The sequence below is a fragment of the Panthera onca genome, chromosome C1, assembly GCF_046562875.1.
Source record: "Panthera onca isolate mPanOnc1 chromosome C1, mPanOnc1 haplotype 2, whole genome shotgun sequence".
Classification (NCBI taxonomy): Eukaryota; Metazoa; Chordata; class Mammalia; order Carnivora; family Felidae; genus Panthera; species Panthera onca.
The window spans coordinates 51,875,391-51,901,865 of NC_138346.1; the positions used below are offsets into that span (position 1 = coordinate 51,875,391).

The 26,475-nt window shown below is 34.2% G+C and overlaps 1 protein-coding gene across 11 annotated transcripts in view; it reads left to right on the plus strand.

Annotated features, from left to right (window-relative positions):
• PDE1A (phosphodiesterase 1A) overlaps nucleotides 1-26,475 on the plus strand; it is a 327,820-nt gene that overhangs the window by 259,931 nt on the left and 41,414 nt on the right. For all 11 annotated transcript variants that reach the window (XM_078451127.2, XM_078451124.2, XM_078451125.2 and 8 more), the window contains 7 exons: nucleotides 175-241; nucleotides 3,294-3,410; nucleotides 4,272-4,412; nucleotides 12,246-12,346; nucleotides 17,971-18,096; nucleotides 21,589-21,690; nucleotides 22,296-22,416. In XM_078451127.2, coding sequence (XP_078307253.2) covers nucleotides 175-241; nucleotides 3,294-3,410; nucleotides 4,272-4,412; nucleotides 12,246-12,346; nucleotides 17,971-18,096; nucleotides 21,589-21,690; nucleotides 22,296-22,416 — 775 coding nt within the window. The remainder of the gene's footprint in view (nucleotides 1-174; nucleotides 242-3,293; nucleotides 3,411-4,271; nucleotides 4,413-12,245; nucleotides 12,347-17,970; nucleotides 18,097-21,588; nucleotides 21,691-22,295; nucleotides 22,417-26,475) is intronic.

Below are 26,475 nucleotides of genomic sequence, written 5' to 3' on the forward strand. Positions count from 1 at the left end.
ATTGTAGATGCTCAATAAATGGTGACCATAGTTGTCATCGTTACCACAAAGGGAGCTTGTCCCTAAAAATGAAAGTTGAAAAAGTCAAAAGTAATCTTTTCCCTCATCTCTTAAAAAATAGCTGAAAACTTTGAGTAAATGAGTTTTATATATACACTTATTTTTCTCTTTCAGGATGTACAGAAAGTCCTATCACATGGTTGGTTTGGCATATCCAGAAGCTGTCATAATAACATTAAAGGTGAAATGATTTTAATTATTTTAACTTTTTCAAACAGTCATTTTTCAAATCTTAAAATGGTTGGGAGAACATGAAAATAGGTCTTTGCTGCAGCTTATATGTTTGTATATAAGTAGTATTTTAACCATTTTCAACATGTCGTGTGTTCTGAATCACGACTCATTGTAGACTTAAATGAGGATTGATTGACACCAACAAGCTATCAATGCATATGCACGTGTGTGCACACACATATGTGCTTTCTTTTCTTCTTTGTGCTTTATTTAGGTGGATCTTGAATTCAGTTTTGAGATGGCACCAGGACTTGTCAGAATATACATATCTTGTTATGTATATACTATGGAAAAGTTGCATGCATTAAAAAAAATGTTTCAGGACAAAACTTACATGAAAGAAATTTGTTTGGAATTTTAGTTCTGAGAAAATATAAAAAGATAAAATTAAGAAAGAAAACAAAAGAAATTTGTCTCTCTCATCTCTGCTTTTCCTGTGGTGGAGGCCCCATTGCAGTATTAAATATGTTAGAAATAACTAGAGTCAAAACTCTGAAGTGGTAAAAGCTTTGGATTCACTTGTCTCCACTGTGTGTGCCCATGTGAGCACTGTTCCTATTTCTAGAGGCAGTTTGTAGGCTTATTGTTCAATATCTCTTATTTCTTTCTATTGTTGAATTTGGGTAGAGACATTCAACTTTGTCTCCTCTAATAGTTTCATGGTTGTTTTCCTGTATCAACCAAGAATTTAAAGGACACTGGCAACAGAATATCCTGAGTTGTTTTATTTGTGATTTATTAAACTCTTTTTCTAGTTTCAATTTATATTGTTTTCTTTTGTTAATTTATTTTTAAGGGTACCCTTTGCATTTGTTTTTTTTTTTTTTTCTCTGTTCCATATTAGACTTTCATCTTATTAACTTAAAAGGATAGTTTTTCTTGGGCACTTTTTTATGTTTGTGTTTCTTTTTTTTAATGTTTATTAATTTTTGAGAGAGAGAGAGGCAGCATGAGTGGGAGAGGGGCAGAGAGAGAGGGAGACACAGAATCTGAAGCAGGCTGCAGGCTCTGAGCTGTCAGCACAGAGCCCAACATGGGGCTTGAACTCACAAACCGTGAGATCACAACCTGAGTTGAACTCGGCTGCTTAACTGACTGAGCCACCCAGGGGTCCCTGTGTTTATGTTTCTAAAGCTATAATAAAGGAGTATATAACTGAAATGTCACATTGTAGGGTATTAATTACTCCTTGGATCTTGTGAGATTTTTATTTACTCAAATGTGGGCAAGAATGTTACTTATTTTTATTTTTCTTATTTTAATAACCTTTACTTAGAAACCAACACAATGTTTTAGTATGAGAGAAAGTAAACATTTTTCTAAAGTTCAGTATAGAAAAAATATATAAACTAACAGGTTGCAGAAGGAAATAGCCACCAGTAAAGAATATTTTTGTTAAATAGTTCTTATTTCCTGAGATACCTTCTTGTCTTGTTTATTCTTAATCAAGCATCTGCAGTAGTTTATAAATGTAAATTATTATTGTTGATAAAAATCCCCCAAAGTAGAGAACTAACCTTTCATTCAGTGGGAAACCCCTTGCAAGAACTATAAATAGCAGTTTCCTAACAATCTGAACTAATTCTTCTGTGTTAGCTTTGGAATTTGATAAAAGATTTGTTGGCCTCATTTGAGCTTTACGATGGCAAAATGCCTTCTAAGACAACTTTTAGCGATTCTAAATTTACAAACAGATAAAGCAAGTGTTTGGGGATCAAATCAGGGCCAAATGTGAGGAATTTAACAAAAGCATGCAAGCAAATAAAACAAAAATATTTCATTGGTGTTTTCAAGTGATTAAAATTACCATTAGAAGCTGTTATTACTATTTTCAAAAGCAGTATTTTTAGGAGACTGAATACTTTTTATCAGATTCTCAGGTTTCATCATGTTATAGTACAGATAATTGGCCTCTGTAAAAATGTGTTAAATGAACCAAGTTCTAAACAATGCCAGCCCAAATTCAAAATTAATACCTAGCTTTAAGGTTTCCCACTTACTATTCAATAGTAAACCTGTTGTGTGTATATAAACCCACACTTTGCTAATAGTTTCTAATAATCAGAGCTGACTGTTGTATTTCTTTAAATTTTTAAAATTTCAGTGATTTGTTTAGTATTGGAGCTTCAAATTTACATTAAAACCTCCTTAGTATATAGGACTTAATATCACTTGTTACAAGTCCATTTTGTGAACACCTCTGCAAGTATTCATCCTGCAATTACCCAAAGCAAACATCAGGAGGTAGCTGTAACAGTTTGGCTTTCTCTCCCACTGGCAGTGGTTTTTTTCCAAGGGTATGTATGTGTTTGCCTATAAGCCTGACCACTTCTCTAAAGAATCTCCTGAAATGCTGCAATTACTCTCCTCTTCCTTCACATCAGTCAAAAGACCCACTTCTTTTTCCTTTTCATCTGTCCTTGGAGGAAAGTGTAAATGAATCGATCAAGGGTACAGTGAGTAACAAGGTTGTATATACTCTACCTTTCTAGGGTGTTTGCATCTTAAAGGAAGACAAAATATCAAAGCTTTAAACCAAAGTACTAACTCTTAGGGTGTAATTCAAGCCGTGTAGAAGGTGGTGGATGGGAAAGAGAAGTTGGGGCTACTTTCCCCCATCTCCCCATTGACATCACCACATAACCCGTAATTCTACCTGAAAATGAAGCCCACTCTGAGAAAGTGACTTATGGTATGAATTTGAAGAGAGATTGAGGATAAGGTTAGTATTATAATGTTAACAGGTTTATTACATCAAGTTTGATAACTTTGGGATTAAAGGATTAAGGAAAATCTTAACACTACATTACACATTATGACCTCACTTTTGTGAACCCATGGATGCTAAGTGGCCCTGTCATATCAAACTCTGCAAAATATAGTCAGATGTTCTAAATCAAAATGTAACCTGCTGAATCTACAATGCTTGATCTTTTCATAGAGAGAAATAGAACTATATAATATTACCATTTAAAGTATTTCCTCTTTTTTTTTTACAGGATGTTGATAAATGGTCTTTTGATGTATTTGCCTTAAATGAAGCAAGTGGAGAGCACAGCCTGAAGTTTATGATTTATGAACTGTTTACCAGATATGATCTTATCAATCGTTTCAAGGTCAGAAACATGGGACAAAAGTGAAATGCTCTTAGAATTGGTTATCTGAATAAGAATGAAAAAGCAGAACATTGAGTCATTAATCAATGCATTTTTAATGTTTCTAATTAGCAGGTCACAGAACTAGGGGATGAGTTTACCACACGATATATCCATTTTCCATGACTCACTGACATGTATCCACATGGATGTCATAAGGCCATTGTAGCATCATTCCAACAAGATACCAACATCCCCCTGAATTACTCCCAGAATAGTCATGTAGAGACTGTGAGCTATGTTTTCTTAAAAAAAAAAGATGCTCTTCTATGTTTCACAAACACAGAATGAATCTTTATTGGCAGGTTTTCTTAAACTGAGATGAAAGGGCTTCTAATTAACTTCATTTAGAGCCATTTAAGCAACAGATTTGATCCAGATTTCTGAGCACTCTGAAACTTGTACCCTTCAGCATTTCCAATGGAATCATGGCATTTTTAGAGCTAGAGGGTACTGGGAGGTCATTTATTTTAATCCTTTGTACTACAGATAGAAAAAACAGACTTCAATTGTAACTGGTAATTTTACCCTTTTAAGAACTAGCCTTCTGTCTTGACTCTGGAAGATATAAACATTTAAAGACCACAATATGGGTGATATTGTTAATTCATCTCTCTTAGTTAAACACATGGGTTTATAATCTTAGGATTGAAAGCTAACAGGTTAATGAAATCATTTTTCGGAACAGCCTACATTTAACTGCAAAAAAACTCCTGCCCACATCTGACTCACAATTGTGTTCCATCCTGAACATTGTTGTGCTTATGTTGACTTAGTGCTACTATTTTATCAAAATATAATCATAATTATTACTTTTCGCAGATTCCTGTTTCTTGCCTAATTTGCTTTGCAGAAGCTTTAGAAGTTGGTTACAGCAAGTACAAAAATCCTTATCACAATTTGATTCATGCAGCTGATGTCACTCAAACTGTGCATTACATAATGCTTCATACAGGTATCATGGTAAGAAAGCTTTCCTAACTGAAGTTTGTTAGTTTGTAACATCAAATTCCTTTTCTCCATATTGCCATTGTCCCTCTAATACCCATAAAAGTATTATAAGAAGTAATCTTTTGTATTTTTTAGGGTTAGTGAGTTATTCATAATATACATTATCCAAAAAAATATTTTAACTCAATGATAAAAAGATACCCAGAGGCAAATGTAAATATACTACAAATTTGCCAAAATTTGGACTCTAGAACATTTTGTTTATAAATTGTTTTCCCATAGGAATCAACCAAGAAAAGTGACCTAGATAAAAAGTCTTTGGGATAAAAGCTAGTTACAGTTCTCTTCCCTCATATTGCCATGTTCTCTCAAGCTGACTTCAGTGGATTTTTCTCTTTTACTTGCATTGCTAATTATAATGAAATCTGAATAGGGATTTTGGAAATTATTTATGTGAATTTTTCCAAATTCTCCTTCCTTTTCTTTACATCTGAATGAATCAATGAATAAGTAAATAAATAATCCAGCAGTGCAATCCTGGGACAACAGTGAGTTCATGTTAGGAACTCTGGCACTGCCTGGAATTTCTGAAATGTATCAGAGTTTAGGGTGACTCCCAGAAATGAAAAGGAAGGAATAAGTCTTCTAAAAATTCCACACTGACATGGGTTCAAAGGGATATAGTCCCTGTGAGTACCTTTTTGATTCCTTATGTGTCAGCCTATGCTGAAGCAGTGCCATAAAGTGCATGTACGTAGAATGTTCCACCAAACCCCATAATATGCATTTCCTACCTATTTTGATTTCAGAAGTCACACCTGTTCTTTTGGGTCATTGGCACTCAGATCTATGTAACTAATGCTCTTTGGGGCCCCAAAGATCCTCAATACCTCATCTTTCCACACCAGAGACTATTCCTAACCTGGTCCCAACCAAAGTCCCTAGGGCCACAGTATGTTGTGCTGAAGATATTGAAAACTTGTAACAGTTACATAATTATTATATTTTATTATATACAGGAAACTTTATTATATACAGGAAATTCTCATAATAATTTTATTTTTTCCTAAGAAACTATAGTATGTTGCTTACTATATATACCATCCACTTGCTGTGATTCATCCAATAGTGTCTCATATGATGACTAAAGAAATTGTCTACTCCACTTTTTCATCTTTCTTTTCCTCCAAAATATCACAGATCTATCAATGCCTTGGGCTCAGATCCTACTCCTAAGCCATGTTTCAATTATCTGTTGCTCTAAAACAAACTACTCTAAAATTTAGTGGCTTCAAACAACAATTTATCAATATCTCTCAAGGGTCTAGTTAGAAGGGTCCCAACTAGCAGGTTGTCACTGTGGTCTCTCATGGGCTTACAATCAGCTAGCAAGTATTGCTGAAGATATCTAAGGACATCACTGGGAAAGACATCCATGGTGGCTCAGTCACTGGCTGGCAGTTGATAATGGCTAATGGTTGGAGCTCAGCTGTCTTTTTTTTTTAATTTTTAGGTATTTATTTATTTAGTTATTTATGTAGCAAGGGGGAGGGAGGAGCAGAGAGAGAGAGAAAGAGACAGAATCCCAAGCAAGCTCCACACTGTCAGTGCAGAGCCTGAGGCAGGGCTCAAACTTACAAACCGTGAGATCATGACCTGAGCTGAGATTAAGAGTTGGATGCTTAATCAACTGAGCCACCCAGGCACCCCTTAGCTGGGCTTTTCATAAAGGATTTTCTTGGAATATTACTACCAATTCAAGAGAAATATGCATTCTACAACAATATTGCAAAGTAATATATGCTGCTTTGGAGTTAAATCCTATTTGGGTGAGGCAGAAATCTCAAAAACCTTCACTGATACAGTAGCATGACCTTCTCATGACCTTACTGAAGGCTGAACTTACATGTATTGTCAACCTCATACCTTGGGTTTTCCTGTTGTAAGGTATAAGTATGGGCATCACAGACTTAAGGTATAAACATGCCCATTGGCTGAGATCAAATGCAGCCATGTCTGGACTTGCTTGGTCCTGGGTTGAAGTTTACTCACTCTTCTTTCTAGGAGTCTGATTTGGCATGGAAAGGGATGGAGTAGAAGTTAACAATAATAAGTAGAAAATAAAGCATTCAAAGATAGAGTTTTAGAATATTATAAGCTTTTAAAAAGTAGCATATGTAACCTTCTTTATAACTGTTTCTAGTATGTGCACTCACACACGCACACACACACACACACACAAATTCTTTTAAAGTTCCTTTGGTTCTAATAAGACTTCATCATCACAGCTGTTTTTTGAACTCTTTGCCTCCTGACAGCTGCAAATGCTGTTCTACTTGAAAAAGTTGCTTCACTACCTTCCTGGTTAGAGCTGTTTACTGTTTCCTTTCTAAGGCCTTGGTCTTGAATCTGATAGCCAGATGGATTTCAAGTGTGGCATTTCCTCTTTCCTGAGTTCTGTGGCTTTGAAAAAGTTAACTCAAAAACATAACATGTAAGTGGTACCCTGAAATGGAAACTGAAGTGATTCAGTTTTTTCAGAACTTAATGGAATGGAAAAGTAAAGCCTTCAGTCTAATAAAATATCTACTTTAATTATGACATGCAGTGAGAAGATATATGCCATTTTATGCTGGGAGGTAACCAAAATTTCATCATTTAAAAATGTTTCTGCTTAAGTATATTTTATTTTCGCTATCAGTGTAAAGGGAGCTAAATAAAAGTCTCCTATTTTAGCCTCAGAATCTCTGTTCTGAAATGAAATCTCTGTTTGAAGAAATGAAGGATGCTGTATTATTGGTAAATAGAGAAATTCAAATCCACAATGGAACTTTTTCCTCGGAATTGTGAGGAGGACTTTTTCCTGGATATACCAAGCCATTCCAACTTCTCCAGAATACTGGACAAAGCTGGTCCAGCCCAGCAGGACTCCTAGAAGTTGACATTAGTGAAGATCACATAGTCACTCTTTGAGAGGACCATAACTTACCAGTCATAAACATAACTTCACTCTACTTTAGCAGGTTTTCTTGGGGGAACTTGTTTCTGATTTATTCATCCTTCAGCAAAAATGTGTTAGTGGGCTCTTTAATCATCCATTAGTTTGGCCATTACAAAAACAGCCTAGTGGAAGATTGTCACTGTTGTCCAAGATCAGGAAGATACATTTAAACTGCAGAGAGTAATGAGAAATTTTATGATAGATGCTAAGAGGAAAGGCAAAATGAATTACGAATTTATTGACAGTGTTGCCAAAACTAGATTTCACTGCCAGCTTTATAGCTTTGGGAAAGTTACTGAAGTCACTGACTTCAGTATTTTAGTTGATGTCCTGCTGTTTCAGGACAGTCTTATCTGTGTGACATTTATGGAGCACTCCAGTGGCAGCCCCAAATTGTCAGGTGACTCACACAGCCTGTCACCTGCAAAGTGTTCTAAGGACCAGTGCCTGAAGGGGATTGTGATGAAGCCAGTGTCCTTCCGTTTGTTAATGTCAGATGGGATACTCTTGGCTTGGGAGTAGACACTGCAGAGAGATTGGATGTCGGTACAGCCTCTGTCTCTTTCTATCCTTTATTACTTAGTTAACTTGTAGTTCTGTGCCAAGGTGACAGTGGTGTGTGGTAGCTCAATCCATTTGCTAAAGAGCAAATTCCTTCACCAAGTGCTACCAAGCCACCTTCAAATATCTCATTGAATTTCAAATCATCCGAGGTCTTGAAAGGAACACTTGTATTTAAGGGCTCCTGGCACTGTGTTCTAACATTAAGAGTAGAAGAAAGAAAGATGATGTGAGATCTATTTCCTTTGGCAGTTGCAGTCTACTGACCACACCCAGAAATAGACCCCCACACTCTGGAATGACTCAATTGTTCTCCAATCAGTCTACAGAAAATGTACCACTCTGTGTTCTACAAACTGTGTGGGAATTCTGTTTTTACAAACGGCTTCCCAGACAGCAATGTTTGGAAGAGTGGAAAGGGTACAGGCTTTCAAGGCAATCAGACATAGGTGTGAAATCCTGCTTTACCACTACCCTAGCTCACTCGCTCTCTACCTTGGTTTTCTTGTCATTAATATGTGGTTAATAATACTGACCACCAGTGAAGAGTCAATGATATCATATATGTAAAGCACCTAACCTAGTTCCTGACACATAATGGGTATTAACACACACCCTCACGTCGATAACAATTATTAACTTATTTTTATTATATATTACTTTATGTGTATTATGTATTAATATTATTATAACACTCACTTTCTATACTGGGTAAGTTATAGCAAACTATGTCATCCTATTCAAAGGGATAGAGAAAAAGTACCCAACCCAATAATTTAACTAAAAGAGTTATTAATTATCCTCTTTTAGACACACCAGGAACTAATAGGTCAATGTGATTTTCTGACCTGAAATTCTCCCAACCTTACACATATAAACACACACACTGAAAAATTGAGGTATGAAAATTTACATCATAAGTCTTAGAGCTTTATTAGCTTCTACCCATCAATATACCCAGTTAAATTATCTAGAAATTCTGCTTTTGAAACCTTAGAAGAATGTGTTCTGCATATTACCTCCCTCAAGTAACAAATGCTGTTGTCATCCATGGAAGGAATATTTTGATCTCTGGAAGGAACAGAAACTTTGAAATCAGATTTGGGGGTGAATTCCTGCTCTTCCACTTGATAGCTATGTGGCCTTTGGCAGGTTGATTCAATTCTTTAGGATTCAGCTTTGTTTGCTGCCAGATGAAGGTAAAAATACTTACCTCATAAATGGAAAATAGGATGATTATACAAATTAGAGACCATATAACTAAAATGTCCAGTTAATGTTAGTTTATTCTTTCTTTCTGTCATCATTGTGCGAACTGTTGATAGCGGTCAGTATCTCCCTATGATGTAATTTGAGGACTTCTCATTTTTAGAGTTAGTCTCCCTAAGCATTCCTCTATGCAAAGTGAAAACTGTAGTTTAGATGAAGCACAGTGTCTGCACTGCTCATGACTCATCATTTTTACCCTTTATGCCTGTCCGTGAGGAATCAGAAGAGTATAGGTTACGTATGGATCACTATGCTAGTTGGGAAGAGTGATAGGATTCAGTCTCATTTTCTCTGGCGTGTCCTCGTGCATCATTTACAAAATCTATGCATTTAAACATTCATTTTCTGAGTTAGAATTCTCATTTGGCACCAGTGTAAAATGAATTAACAACCAAGAAGCTAAAAAATCAGCCCCAAATTCTACTTTTGCTAATGCAGAATAGATGTGCTTTTAAATTGAGTGTAAGGGTTCAGCATTTCTCTCTTTCCAAACCATTTTATAATTTAAAATTATTTATTAGGGCTATAATGTGGCAATAAATAAGAGAGATTCATGGAAGAAGTACTATTTATGGGAAGCAGAGAATAATGAGACTAAAAACAGGAAATAAGTATAATCAATTTTGACAGCTAGGAAGATAATAATTTTAAATACTTATGAGATAATCTATAATTAAAATTTATCTCTGCTGCCCTAATTGTATTTTTGTATAATTGCAACTTCATATTCTATGTTATTATAGATATTGAATGTTACTTTTTTAAAATCACAGTTAAATATATAAATCTTAAATATAATCAATAGGAAATACTTAAGAAAACAGGTGACTTTTTTCTAGGAATAATTTTTTTTATAAAACAATGGGTTTCTGGGGGCTCAAGAACTGGTTTAACTTTAGTTGCTTGCTATTCATTTCATGGTGTTTAATTCCACGGTCTCGCTGGGGACATTGGAGGCCCAGTCTTACTTCAGTTTATAATACAGCCCATTCTTCCTTTTAATGACTCACAATTAAATGCACCCATAAACACAGAATAGCTAGCTATATCAACTCCCTTTGGTTCTGAAAATCATTTCTGCTTCAGTCATCCAGCTGTGAGACTATTTATTCTTGAATTGCAATCACTAAAGATATGTTAGCTCACTATTATTTCCCAGACTCAATGCCTTCTACAGTGCATTTAAGGTAATAAGTTCAGGAAAATGGCATCTGTTCTGTATTTTACTATATGACAAGATTTGTGAAAAAGTACAGCGAATACATTAACTTAAAACTTCTTTTAAAATTCCACAGGGAATGATCACTAATTCTATTTTCATGAGAGCTCTGGCTGAGAGGGTAAATAACTTGTTTGCCTAATGATTGACAAAGATTTAAAACCAGAAATTGTCTGATTCCACAATCTCTTTCAACTATTCCTTACTACCTCCTCCTAATACAAAACTGGTGAAATTCAAGTCAACAGACAAATATTAAGTTCCTACTATGTGCCAATTACCATGATAGGTTATGTGAAGGGGAGCAAAGATTAATAAGATCATGCCTTTGTCAATTATGAAATTCACCAGTTGTCACCTCTCATTCCTGAGTCATGGACCTACAATGGCTCCCTCTTGCATTTTATACAAAATCCAAATTCATCAGCTCTAATCAAAGTAGTCTATCAACTCTTCCCATAAGCTGCACTCTCTTTCCATTCTCATTCCACTTGACTTTCCAACACAATTGGCAATTCGACTTTCATATCAGCCTCTACACTCTCATTCTGCATTTGCTCTATTTAGAATCTCTCTGTTCCTAACACTGCATTTAGATACTAATCTTTGTCCATCCTTCTTTCAAGATCACTGCCATCAAATAGACATTCAATCTGCTCTTTGATTGTACTTCAAACTGTGATCTTTTATCAAGTATGCATGTAGTTTACATTATATTTTTCTGTTGCTTTGTACAATTTAATTGTTTCAAGTATATGGAATGAGACTACTAAGAGCAAGCTCCATATCATTTGGATCCTCCATTACTACCATCAAGTACCACCTACTGGTGGTTCTATCTAATAGAACTGTCTGTGATGATAGGAACACTGCACTGTTCCATCTGGTAACTACTTGCTACATGTGACTATGAAGCAGCTAAAATTTGGTTTCTGTGACTGGGAAAATGAGCTTAATTTTATTTAATTATATTTATTTTCAGTTTAAGTGGTCACATGTGGTTACCATAATAGAGGAGTAAAACTGTTATGTTAAATGTCAGCGATGAATAAACTATCAAATTACCAAAGTAGGCTTATAATAGCAGAGAAATTTGTTAAACCGTCCAATGGATAACAGAACGATCAATGTATATTGAAGCAGGTGGTCTGGATTTTATATGAAACATTTATTCTCTCTTTTATTACTAACTTATATGCACAGTCAAGAGTATGTGTGCTATGAAGAGCAAATTTAGTAAATTCTTAGAAACTCTTCCAAATTTTTAAATATAAAAACAAAGTTCAGTTTCTCTAATGAGAAAAGTGAATATTTTCAACTCTTAGGAAATTTCCTGATAGAAGAGGCTTCTACAAAAGTTGAGCTAAAAACATTTCAATGATATATGGGCTATATGTTAAAAATTACTAAACTAAAAGAAATCACTACACTATAACTGATTTCATGAGAACCCAAATTGCTAATTTTAATTAGCAACAAACCCCTTTGAATTCAAAAACCTAGTGAGGGTTCACCTTTTAAATCATAGAAAATTACTCCTTTTCTGATTAGCAAGGAACATTATAATGTCTCTTTTTGAATTTACAAGCCATGAAACAATCATTGACTTCATGAAGCATCCATTATGCAATTAATGTATGTGAAATAAGGGAAAAAAGAATTTTAAGATCAATAAAAATAATTTAATATATATATATATGACTACTTATACTGGATGCACTGAAAAATCTCTTTTGTAGAAATACAAGATGGCTCTGCTTTCTAAATACCATGGTATCTTTCTTTAATTTACTAGCACTGGCTCACTGAACTGGAAATTTTAGCAATGGTCTTTGCTGCTGCCATTCATGATTATGAGCATACAGGAACCACAAACAACTTTCACATTCAGACCAGGTAAGTTATATAAAGTATTAACTTTTAATTAAAACTTGAAATTTATTTTCCACATATTACTTATTTTTAAGAAAATTTAAAAATAACAGCGAATATGTCTAATAAGAATAGTTTTAATAGATTTTAGCAAAATTTCTTAAGCTAACAAACGATTTTTATTTATCAAGAAAATTGTACAAATATTTGCTGACATATTTAGCAATTTAGAGAATGTAAAAATGTGTCATACAACTTCTTTCTGCCCAGAATTAATATTCTGAACTATCACACAAGTCAGACATCTGCTCACTGAGACAAATCTTACAACATATTGTTTAAGGCATCAGTTTAGTATCATTATGTATTTGAAAGTAATAAAATTGTACTTCTGAAAAAAAATCAAAGAAACTGTATTTCCAGGTTAGCATGAAGTTCTAAGCTTAAAATAATTAGAAAATGGTATTTTTTAGTGATGGTAATAATGGCAGTTATTAGAATCAAAATACCAGAGTGGAGATATATTTATCATCACAAAATCACAGATTGGGTGGTTTAAATAACAGAAATTTTCTCACAGTTTTGGAGTCTAGAAGTCCAAGAAATGTCAGCAGGTTTGGTTTCTGCTGAAACCCCTCTCGTTGGCTTACAGATGGCTGCTCTTTCACTGTGTTCACATGGCTTTTTTTCTGTGGGTACACATTCCTGGTATCTCTTTCTCTTCCTATAAGAAAAATACCGCCGTATTGGTTAGGCCTCACCCTTATGACCTCATTTAACTTTAATTACCTCTTTAAAAGCCTATCTCCATATACAGTCCCATTCTAAGGTACAAAGGGTGAGTACATCAACATAAGGATTTGGGAGGGAAATAATTCAGTTCGTAACAGAAAGGTGCTCTCTGCTCTTTTGGTTGCACAGAGATCTCAGTGCCTGGGAGGCAGAACGTGCCTAGGACCCATCATGATCCAATTCGCTTTCTATACATTGGATCCTGAAATTTCTCTGTCTTTTACTAGTCAAATATGCTTGAGATGGAGATGTACATTGACAGACTGATGTTTCTCTGGAACTACTGTAGACCTGTCTATTCTTGTTGAGGGAAAATTAAATTTATTTTTTACTTTTTCATTTTTTAAATTAATAGACTTTATTTCTTAGAGCAGCTTTAGATTCTCAGAAAAACTGAAAAGTACATAGTTACCATGTACTCTTTCCCCACCCTACAGCTTCCCCTATCTTGCATCAGTATGGTACATTTGTTATAATTAATGAAATATTATTTGTAATTATTATTCACTAAAAGTCCATAGTACATATTCTGGCATAGTCTTTGTGCTATATATCGCTCATTTCTTTTCATTGGTGAACAACAAACATTACATTGTATGCATGTGGCAAAGGTTCTCTCCTTATTCACCAATTGACAGATATCTTGGTTACTTCCAAATTTTTGAATAAAGGTTATAAATAAAGAGGCTATAAACATTTATGTGCAGGTTTTTGTGTGGTCTGTTCATTTGTTTTTTAATAGCAATATTGTTAACACCTGATTTTGCAGCTATAGGAAATTATTTTTCAATGTGGGGAGCATAGGAACATTTTATTGAAATATTAGACATTTTTAGTGCCTCAAGTGACTAAGTGACAGAAAGCCACATTATGGATCATCTGGTCAAAGTCTCACAACCTAAGCAGAGAAAAAAAACCTCAAGAGGTGAAATGATCTATCTATGTACACATAGTCAGCTGATGGCAGTAGCAGAATTCAGAAGCTGAGAAGAGGGATACTCTCAATCTAGCCTCTTCCTACAACTCTGATCCCATGGCCAGAGGCAGATGCATGATAGTTCCAGTCTTCTATAGCCTGAAATGGGATGGGCTTAGAAAACGTGGTCCCTTGATGGACACAGAGGGAGAGTTGAAATACAGTGAAATATTGAAGAAGGCATTCTGTGTAAACCCAGAGTCCCTAAGATTGGCAGAACAAGAAGGGAATAAAGAGACATTGAGGTCAGGTCATGTGGAAGGGGGTGTTAATAACCTACACATTGCAGAGTGGAGAGAGTTGTTCCATTTTTGTGCTGAACATCAGAGCAAAGGTAGACTGTGCAGATCATTTTTTCTTGTCAACGACTCTTCCACGTCCCCTGAATCCATAATGAGTGAGATTTTAATTAAAGATAGCTCATTACTGAACTGAGCCCTGTATAGGGCAATAGTTTTAGGAGAAAAGGAGTGAGAGATTTGTTACCAATGAACACTTCTTGTTTCTACTTTGAAAAGTGAAGGCAATGGACTGGCCTTCTCCAGCAGCAGTGTCAGGCTGTCTCTTCTAGCTTTCTCCTTTACCATCCATTTACAACTGGAGGAAGAGTCCTAACTTACTTATACTTTGGACTGCAGAGAAGGATAAGGAAATGGAGAAAAAGAAGGAGGTGGTGGAAGAGAAGGAAGAAGGGAAGGAGGAGAAGAAAAAGAGTAAAGGAAGAGGAGAGGGAGGAGGAAGAAGAGTTCTTTTTTTCCCCCCAATTTTACATTAAGAAATTGTATATAAAGGAGAGAAAAGGTCTAGTATTTTGTTTATTTTGTTATAAATTGCTTATCAGGATCAATTTAAAGGATTAATTATACAAGAACTTGAAAATTCTATGAATAAAAAGTTGTAATGACCACAAATCTAACAATATAGTGTGCTTTTAAAACTCTGTTGCCTTTATATTTTGTCCAAGAAAAAATAAGGTCTTATGTTACTAATATCAATAATTCTATTGTATTTTATATTATTCATTTTTACTTGAATTTAAAATGCTTTTCTAATTTGGAAAACTCTATACTGGGTAATGAAAAGTGAAAAATAATTTAGAACATAGTGCAGTGCTAAATTTGAGTTCAATACACACATTAAAATACATGAAATCCTTGAAAGTGTAAATAAATAAAAATAATTTTTTTGTGAAAATACTGAGCTACATGTTACTATGGATACTGAATGTTGCTTAGAGTTGTTCTTTTCTTAGCAGTCAAAGACCATCTCAAACATTAAGACAGTGCTGTATTCTCAGAATCCTGTTGATTTATGAGACAAAATCATAATAGTTTCTTACAATTAAATCTGGTTCAAAAATACATTTTTGCTTGATGCTGAAAGTAGAAGACAGTATTACTTGGAGCTATATCATGTAATAACACTGTCATGGCTAGATTTGAGGCCATATGACACAAATGATATGTGATTTACAAGTCAGTTTTTCCCATAATCTGAGTGAAATTCTAGAGATTGGAAACATATATTTAATTATCTTTTAAATAAGGATTGCAGGTGTACTTTTCTGTATATTGAGTTATGATTATCAGTTAAGGAATTTTTAGGCCATGGTTGAAATTAAAACTATTTTGAAGTTATGTACTATTAGCTAATTACATATGTTTTTCTACTTCTATGATAGTCTAGAAACAGAAGATATGTAATTGTTCTTCTTAATAGGTCATTTTCCCTATGCTGGATTAATAATTAAGCTTGGTTTATCTGGTAGATTATTAGATACAAATCTCGAATAGGTAACTTACAACAAAAACCAGGTTTCTTTAGTTCTTTCTTGTATTTATCCTCACCTATTTTTTTTTGGTAAACATTCAGTGGTGAGTGCTATAATCAGTACTACTGACTGAAAAGCCTGAAACAAACAGTAAGTCTTAGGCTTAGTAAGACAAAAGTATATCCCTACCAGAAGGAATGAAAAATGAAGACTCTGGGCATTGGGGAAAGTGGAGGCAAAGTTGTACAGGTTTTAGATTGACTTTCCTTTTGCTATTTTTGCTGCCTACTTCCAACTTGCCAACTTATATACATGGATTTACCATTTTAATTCATTGAACATAGTGGTTCTGCTTCCATTCCACACTTGCAAAATGATCTGGCAACCTAAGAAGATAGAAGAATAAGCAACCAGAGCTCCATTATACAGATGTGAGAATGCTTGGAATATTTCAAACTTTATGCTAGAATACTAACTTCAACAATGCAACTTGAAATAGTTTATTTGATCAAGTGATATGATAAAATGATGTGAAAATATGGACAGGTGAAAAACAAAAGAAAACTTCCCTTGATGAATTCATTATTTTAAAATGTTCATTATAAATTGGTGGTGAAACATACATTTTGTTTAAAAAATGATTTTCTCAGTTAATTTAATGCTATGGGATCAAAATATTCAAATTGAATTGCAACATTATATGGGAGAAAAAAAACCTAGAATCATAAATAGACCAAATGATTTATATTATCCCCTCCATCCTCCATCCCCCACCCAAAGTAATTTTAGTCCAAGCTAATAGGAAATAGTGGGTAATCAACTATCTGGAATGGGTTGATTCATCAACAGAGGGTTGATTCATTCAGATTGAATGAAAATGTCAAGTAATTTTTTTCCCTTTGTTTGGCATATCTAAATTAAATCACAGGTATCTGGATTACAAATTTAAAGGAAAAGGCATAATATTTTCAAACTATGATAATTAAAAGGAAATGAAACACTATAACCAAGTGGGATTTAGTCCCAAGCTGAACATTCAAAAATCAGTTAAGGTAATCATCATATCAACATGCTAAAGAACAAAAACACATGATGATATCAAGATGCAGAAAAGGCATTTGACAAAATCCAACACCATTCATGATAAAAATGCTCAGTAAACTAGGAATATAGGAGACTTTCCTCAACTTGATGAAGAATGTCTACAAAAACTTGACAACTAATAGCACACTTCACAGTGAGAAACGAAGTTTTTCCACTAAGATCAGGAACAAGGCAAGGATGTTCCTTCTCACTATTTTTTTTTTTTTTAATATCACAGTGGAAGTCCTACTTAATGCAATAAGATAAGAAAAGGAAACAAAAGGTATAGAGATTGGGAAAGATGGCATAAAACTGTCTTTGTTCACAAGTGACATGATAGTTTATATAGAAAATCCAAAAGAATTGATGAAAAAACTGATAGAACTAACAAGCAATTACAGAAACTTTGCAGGATATAGGGTTAACACACAAAATTCAGCTATTTTCCTGTATACCAGCAATGAACAAGTGGAATTTGAAATTAAAATCACAATATCATTTATATTAACATCAAAAAATTGAAATTCCAAACAAATGAAATACTTAGGTGTAAATCTAACAAAATATGGATAAGATATATACCAGGAAAACTATAAAACCTGATGACAGAATTCAAAGAAGAACTAAATCAATGGAGAGATATTCCATGTTCAAGGTAGGAAAATTCAGTATTGTCAAGATGTCAGTTCTTCTCAATTTGATCTACAGATTCAATGCAATACCAAACTCCCAGAAAGTTATTTTGTGAATATTGACAAACAGAGTTAAAGTTTATATGGAAAGGCAAAAGAACCAGAATAGCCAATACGTTACTGAGGGAGAAGAACAACGTTGGAGAATTGACACTATCTAACTTCAAGACTCACTACAAAGCTACAGTAGTCAAGATAGTGTGGTAATGGTAAAAGAATAGACAAATAGATCAACTTTACTGATGAGATAGATATCTTGTGACTTGAGTATTCTTATTCAACACTCATGAAATTTAAAGAATCCTGTACTTTACATTTTGTTTTTAATTATCAGGTCAGATGTTGCCCTTTTATATAATGATCGCTCAGTCCTTGAGAATCACCATGTGAGTGCAGCTTATCGGCTTATGCAAGAAGAAGAAATGAATGTTTTGATAAATTTATCCAAAGATGACTGGAGGTGAGTTTCAGAGGAAGCCTAGAGAAAATTTAATTTCAGGAAACAGTTAAGTGATGTGATTTAAAGTGAAGAAAATGGATGAAAATCAATCTTTTATTCATGTTATAAAAATTCCCTTTGACTAGATGACTCTAAGAAGGATTAGTACCTAGAAGACTTCCAGGAGCCAGTCTCTGCTGGTGGGAGTTAAACTATTTTCCAGGCTAATTCAGCATCTGTTTCCATCATAGCCAACCCATAAGACCACATACCACACAACAAATACTTCCAGAGAGTAATTATGTACTCTCTTGAATGGAGCTCTGCTTAATTATACCAATATGTGGTCCTAAATAAATTCAAAATTGTAGTGTAATATGGATTCCTTCCTATATTATTTTTCTATATGTGGAGTTTAGCTTTTTTTAAAAAAAAATCATTGTTTGAAGGAAAAAATTACAAACATAATATGGTAAAATCACCCAGATGCAGAGGGAAATCTTACCTTTTCTTCAGGGCATCCATCTGCTTAAGATAAACAAACAACAACAACAAAAAACATTCATGGATTGGTGATACTTGTTGCCATGTAGGGGGAGATAACAAGATGTACCCCTACTGCTCAGAATAACTTTTCCTCCTCCTTCTACCTTTGGTCATCATCAACACCTTCATTTGACTATAAGGCTGCCGGATTTAGCAAATAAAGATAAAGGGTGTCCGGTTAAGTATGAATTTCTGATAAACATCGAGATATTTAGTGCAAATATGTATGTCCCTACTATTCAGTGAGACCTACTTATTTTTTTAAAAGCCTTATCTTTAACAAAGATTTTGTTAAAAGTTAGTGAGCTGAAAAGGTTCCCATTTAAATATCACAGGTTTTTAATTTTTTTCTTTAAATCAAGGTAAAAAGAAATGTTCAAAGAAATGCTTTGGGATGAAGAGCTGCCTCAAAATGAATGAATGAATGAATGAATGAATGAATGAATGAATGAATTAAAGAATGAATGGTTTTTAAAACAAGCCCTAATTTCTGATGGTTACTTTTCCAAATACTCAAGCTTTCTGGTTTTTCAAGGCCACTTTTGAAGCTGTATAAAACATGGGCTCGCTTTTGCAACCTTGGAAACAGATCTGATGTGGGGGGGGGGAGAAATTTGGGAACCCAGTTTGGGCCTTCCATTTTATTCTGCAGGAAACAATAGCTCAGTTGTGTTTCCAGCTAAGAAGGCCACCATCTAATCGTGAAGGGATTTTAAAGCTACCACTGGTGGGCTATGTGGAGAATAGAAGGGTATACGTAGGAGTAGGGAGATAAGTTTGGAGGTATTTGCTAAGGTCCAAGAAATGTACTCTCTTTTGCAGAGTACTCATTTAGAGTATTAATTTAATTTTTATCAGTGATTATTACTCCCAGAAGTAACATTTATATTATTAATTTTTACTGTTATTCCTTTAAATTAATCTTTTTCCTTCCCAAAGTTGATTCTGTTGCAATTTCAATGTAATTTTTTTCCTATTACATTTTTGTTCTTCAGCATCTTTAGTATTCTAATAATTTATTCCTATAATATTTTATAAATTTCTATACAGTAACTTCTCAGAATCATCCTAATTGAATGGTTTTACAGAATTGTTTTAATACTATAATATCATACAGATTGTAGAATTTAATAGATACAACACTGTTTCTAAAAGCTACAAAAGATATATTTGCTAGTATAAAATTGATAATATTTTACCACAAATTAAAATATAGATAGCTTTTAAAAACTGTGTAGGTTTTTGGTTTGCATACCTATTTATTTCTTAATTTAACTTTAGTAACCATAAATGAAATAATTTAAAAATTTGGTAAGGAAGATTCATAAAGTAACATTACCTTGTGCACTATTTTGCCTAGTTTACTGATACATTATTAGCTGATTACTGATAATATCTAGCACTTACTAATCACTTACAAAGTAAAATGTACTAAATTTTAAGATTTCATAAAACATTCATCTCATTTTTTCTTAGTTAAAATGAATATTTTGGTTCAGCTGCTATTGTAATATGGGTCTGTTCATAATTCCAGAGAAAAAAATGTATTAAAAATAATTTCATTATCTTTAGTTTCTTTTACTATTTAGGAGCAAGTATGCTAAGCAGGCTATTCAATATCATTAACAGTAATCAGCGTAGTGATTTCTCACAGTGCCCATCTGAAAAATGCAATTTAATTAAGGACCCATAATTTTCAGCAAGTACCTCTAATATGCTTTTGTTAAAAAAAAAAAAAAAGCATCCAGTCATACCACCTTTAAGTAAAATATCTTCGACACAAGATTATAATGCAAGTTTACCACACACCTTTTATTTAGCTTACTCCAGTGGCCATGCCACAGAATGAAAATAAAATATGATTTCCAGTATAAGTGACTTTTCTACCTATCTATACTGAGCAATGAAGCCTTTCCTGTGGTAACTTATTTCCAACTTACTGTGAGAATGAGTTATTCATGCATAGGTTTTGTGATATGGTCACTGTATTTATAGCTCAGATTTAAATTTGATCAAACTTTCAATAGCTCTGTCTGCAATATGTTGTAGTGTCAGGGTCCCAAAAGCTTAAACAGAGAGTTGCACTCACGTTAGCATCTTGACTTCTCTGGGGTTCTTATGATGATAGGTTGGCACAGTGAAGTGGTCTAAGCGTAAGCTTTAGGAGTGGGAACTCTTGGTGTTGAATCTCATCTCTGCCATGTACCAGCTACCTGTGTGACTGGGAAAACCCCAATCTCCTCTGGTGTGAAATAATAATACCCCCTATATAAAAGCACCTAGGACACTAATTGGGACACTACTTAGGACACTACTAGGACACTAGGACACTACTTAGGACACTACTTAGGACACTACTTATTCAGGACTTACCTGAATAAATAGTGGTTGTTTTAATAATAGCAAATACTGCATTTAAAATTAATTTTGGGAAACACGGGGGTGGCTCCACCAGTTAAGTGGCCAACTCTTGATTTTGGCTCAGGTCACAATCTCAGTTAGTTGTAATCTGGCCCTGCATTGGGCTCTGCACTGGGCTGGGCCTGGAGCCTGCTTGGGATTCTCTTCCCTTTCTCTGCCCCACCCCCTCCTCAAAATAAATAAATAAACTTTAAAAAATAAGTAAAATAAAAGTATTTTTTTTTAGATTTGTCAGGATACTTTCAGAAATAAAAACAATATTTAGTAATTATGAGTAGGGGAGGGTTGTACGTGTGGGTGGGGAAAGCAGGAGAGTTGTTAAACAGCATCATTCACAGATCGCTCTCCTGGGAACTTCCTAAAGCCATTAGAGTTAAAGGATGAAATAAAGTCAAAGTTTGCGAGCTCTTTTATATTTAAAAACTAGCATATTTTTGCTCATATACATTAAGAAAAATAAAACTTAAGTAGTAATATTTGAAGAAATGTTTTACTTGAGAATCATCAAGGGCCAAATAAACCTTTCTTCTTTTGATGACTCCACAGGGATCTTCGGAACCTAGTGATTGAAATGGTTTTGTCTACAGACATGTCAGGTCACTTCCAGCAAATTAAAAATATAAGAAACAGTTTGCAGCAGCCTGAAGGGTAAGTTATTTTCTTTCATAATGTTAAAGTTTGGTGGGCTTAGATTCAGAAAAGACTGTAATTGATATTGGGGCACCTGGGTGGCTCAATCTGTTAAGTGTCTGACTCTTGGTTTCGGCTCAGGTCATGATCTCAGGGTGGTGGAATTTAGCCCTGCATCAGGCTACACGTTGAGTGTGGAGCCTGCTTAAGATTCTCTCTCTCTCTCTCTCTCTCTCTCTCTCTCTCTGTCCTGCTGCCCTACCCCCCCCCCCCCGCTTATGCTCTCTCTGTAAAATAAAAATAAAAATTAGGGGCGCCTGGGTGGCTCAGCTTGTTATGTGTCCAGCTTCAGCTCACATAATGATCTCGCCGTTCCCAAGTTCGAGCCTTGCGTTGGGGTCTGTTCTGACAGCTCAGAGCCTGGAGCCTGTTTCAGATTATGTGTTTCCCTCTCTCTCTGCCCCTCCCTTGCGTGTATACTCTCTCTCTCTCTCCCTCTCTCTCTCTCTTTCAAATAAATATTGAAATTTTTTTCAAAAAATAAAAAGTAAATAATTTTTTTTTAAAAAGACTATAACTGGTTACTTTGCCCTAATAATTTGAACATGTCCTTGATATGACAGGATTGACAAAGCCAAAACGATGTCCCTGATTCTCCATGCAGCAGACATCAGCCACCCAGCCAAATCCTGGCAGCTGCACCACCGGTGGACCATGGCCCTGATGGAGGAGTTTTTCCTACAGGTGCCTCTTTCACACTATGTGCACATGTTTTTGGAAATAGTAACTATGCATACTGACATGCACCTTTTTTTGTTCCGAATTCAGGGCTTGTGACTTACTATTTATCTTTCAGATAAATGTATTTCCTAATCCTACGTAGTATACTATATATTTTAAAGAGAGTCAAGTCTTGGATCTCAGATGCCACTCTTAGGAAAGAAAGAAACAAACAAATTAGTATTGTTGTCTGCTGTTAAGAGGTAAAATGTTAGAGTAGAAACATCAAATATCTTTCATCATAAAATGGGAAAGGGGAGAAAATACAGCACTGCTGCGTCCATCTTGTTGGTTATAACTTAGTCATATATGCATAGTTGCAAGGAAGACTGAGAAATACAGTTTTGCGTTAGATGGATGTGTGCTTTGTAAAAAGTGGATTATTATATGAAAAAACAAGCCTAGCCATGGGGAATGGCCAGTGGTCTCTACCACAAGTATACTTTTTTTAAAATAGTCCACTCCGACCTGAGGTACCACAATACAATCGTGATGCTAACCACCCAGAGTTAGCATCAGACCCCACAAGGTGAAGGCTCAGTCTTCCATAAGAGTGGCTCTAGTTCAGATGCCAACATCAAGTGGGGCCCCAGGACACCAGCCCTTCTGACCACTGGTTATAAATTCAGGATTCCCATGACCCTCCTCAGGTCTGACAATTTGTTACAATGATTCAAATAACTCAAGAAAGTTACAGTTTTAATTATAAAGAATACAGTAAGAAAGGGCCAATTGACATTATACCTATTCTGAAGACATAAAGACCAAATACATTACTATATTTGGATGACTCTGTTTTCTGTTTCCCATTGTCAATGAATATGCTATATGGTTTCACGTTGAAATAGCATAGCATGGTCCTAGAGAAAGTTACTCAGTAGCATCTTCCAAATTTAAGTATTTTCATACTAAAAATAGTCTTAAAAATATTTTTAATACATTTTGTGATAAACACACACACACACACACACACACAAATGTTAAAACTTATCCAGTTCTAGAACTGTGTGTTATGGCCAATTAAAAATTACAATTTCATGTATTCAACCAAACACTAGTCAGAAAATGGTAAATCTAAAGAGAACTTAGAGATCTTTAAGAACAATTTTCTCATATTATAAATAAAGGAACAGAAACATGAAGAGATAAAATGACTTTGCTCAAGTTAAGACAAAATTTTTAAGTATTTTAAATGATCATTAAACCACAATATGTGAAGTTCTGTGGAATGCAGCTAAAGCAATGCTTAGAGGAAATTGTATAGCTCTAAATGCTCATATTAGAAAAGAATAACAGTACTTGTAGCAATGATTTGAAGAAGTTAGGGAAATAAAACCAAAATAAGTTGATGGAAGGAAGTAAAAATATAAAAGCAGAAATTAATGAAACAGAAGAAAAACAACAGCAAAAATTAACAAGGAAAGCAGTTTGTTCTCAGAAAAAATAATAAGATTGTTAGCAAGTTTAAAAAGAGAAAAAAACATGGGTGCCTGGTAGCTCAGTTGGTTAAGCGTCTGACTCTTGGTTTCAGCTCAAGTCATGATCTCGTGGTTTGTGAGTTCAAGCCCTGCATCGGGATCTGAGCTGACAGCGGGAGTCTGCTTGGGATTCTTTCTGTCTGCCCCCCTCACTTGCTTTCTCTCTGAAAATAAATAAACTTAAAAAGTGTTTTTAAAAAAGAAAAAGAGAAAAAAACACAAATCATAAGTAAAAGAGGAGTTTTCATTATGGACTCTACATATAACAAAAGGGTAAGGAATTTTAGGCATAATTTATGTTTTAACACATTTGACAACTTAGGAGAAATTGTCAAATTCTTGAAAGATATAAAATACCAAAACAAACATAAGAAAAATTGTAATTTGTATATCCATATACCTATTTTTAAACACTGAATTTGTATTTTAAACTCTTCCCATGAAGAAAAATTCAGGCTTAGGTGGTTTCAATTCTTAATTCTTATTTCAGTTCTCAATTCAAGTGAGAGATGGTGAGTTCTCTCAAACTTTTCAAAAAGAAATAATGCCAGTCTCACACAGATTATTTCATAATACAGAGCGAGAGGGAAAATTGTCATTATAACCCTGACAAAAGCTGGCAAAGATTTTGCAAGTAAAGGATATTATACACCCATATCTATCATGAACCTAGGTGGAAAATTTCTTTAAATATTAGCAAATCCAATCTAGCAATATAGTAAAAGAGTGCATATTATGACTTGGGTTGATTTAAGTAAAAAATCATTTAAAATAATTTACTATACTAAAAGAAAAAAATCCTACTATTATCTCAATAGACGCAGAAAAAGTATTTGACAAAATTCAAAAGACACTAATTACAAAACTTTCTGCAAACTAGAAGTAGGGGACCTCTCCCATTGTGGTAAAAGGTGTCTATAGCTTACATAATATTTCCTGGGGAAATAACACTTTCATGCTAAGTTCCAGGTATCTGCTCTTACCACTTCCTTTCAACATTGCATTTGAAGCTTTAGCCATTACGATATATAAAAGAAAATAAAGAATAGATTGGATAAAAATAAAAAGAACTGTCTTTATTTGCACAAATATGAGCTTCTACATAGAAATTTAAGGAATCTATAAAAAGCTACTGGAACTGATAAATGAGTTTAACAGGGCTATAGGATCAATTGTAGTTCTGTATACTATCAACAAACAACTTGAAAATAAAAATTTAAATACAATATGACTTATAAAAGCATAAAAACAAAAAAAATATTTGGGAATACATTTAATTAAATGCATATAATGCCTGAACACTGAAAACCACAGAATATTGAGAGATTTTTAAAGATCTGTCTATGTAGATTGAGAGATATACCATGTTATGGATTAAAAGATTTAATATTGTTAAGATGTCAATTCTACGAGGGGCACCTGGGTGCCTCAGTTGGTTAAGCGTCTGACTTCAGCTCAGGTCATGATCTCATGGTTTGTGAGTTTGAGCCCCATATTGGTCTGTCTGCTGTCAGCATAGAACCTGCTTCAGATCTTCTGTCCCCCTCTCTCTGCCTCTCTGTCCCCTCTCTCTCTCAAAATAAATAAACATTAAAATTTTTTTTAAAAGATGTCAATTCAAAAAATTGATTAATATACCTAGCATAATCCTTATCAAAAACTGTTAACAGACTTCTTTGTAGTAGTTGAAAGAAAAGCTGATCCTAAAATTGACATGGAAATGTAAGAATCTAAATATAATCAAAACAATTTTGAAAAAGATTAAGAAAGTTGGAAAATTTACACCTTCTTATCACATGACTTAGTAGAAAGTTAAAGTCATCAAGGCAGTGTGTTATTGACATGGAGTCAGGCAAATAGATCAATAAAATAGAATAGTGATTCCAGAAACAGTCCCATACTTATATGATCATTTGATTTTCTACAAAAGCAATAAGATAGTTAAACAGTGAAAAGAAAGTTTATAAATGGCAATAGACTGATACTATTAAATATATGGGAGAAAAGGAATTTTATCCCTTACGTATACCATATATAAATATTAATTCAAGATTGACTCCAGCCTTAACACAAAACCTAAACCTATGAAGTTTCTAGAGGAAAGCTCAGGAGAATATCTCTCTAATCTTAGGGGTAGCCAAATATTTCTTAGAAAAGACACGTAAAGCACTGCCTAAAAACGAAAAAAAAAAAGTAGTAAAGTGGACAAGAATGAATCTTAACACTTCTCTTCCAAAAATACCATTAAGGCAAGCCATAGAGTGAGAGAAAATATTTGTACTACAAATATCTGTCCAAGCGCTTGTTTACAAATTGCATAAACTCCTACAAATCAGTAATAAAAAAAATCAGCCTAATTTGATCAGCCACCTCGTTAAAAAGTACACAAATTGGTAATAAATACATACAAGTATACTCAATATCATTGCTTATCAAAGGATTGCACATTAAAAGCACAGTAAGATACATCTACATCCTCACCATAATAACCAAAGTTAAAAGGATTGAAAATATTAAGTGTTTTTTATTATGTGGAGCAACGGGA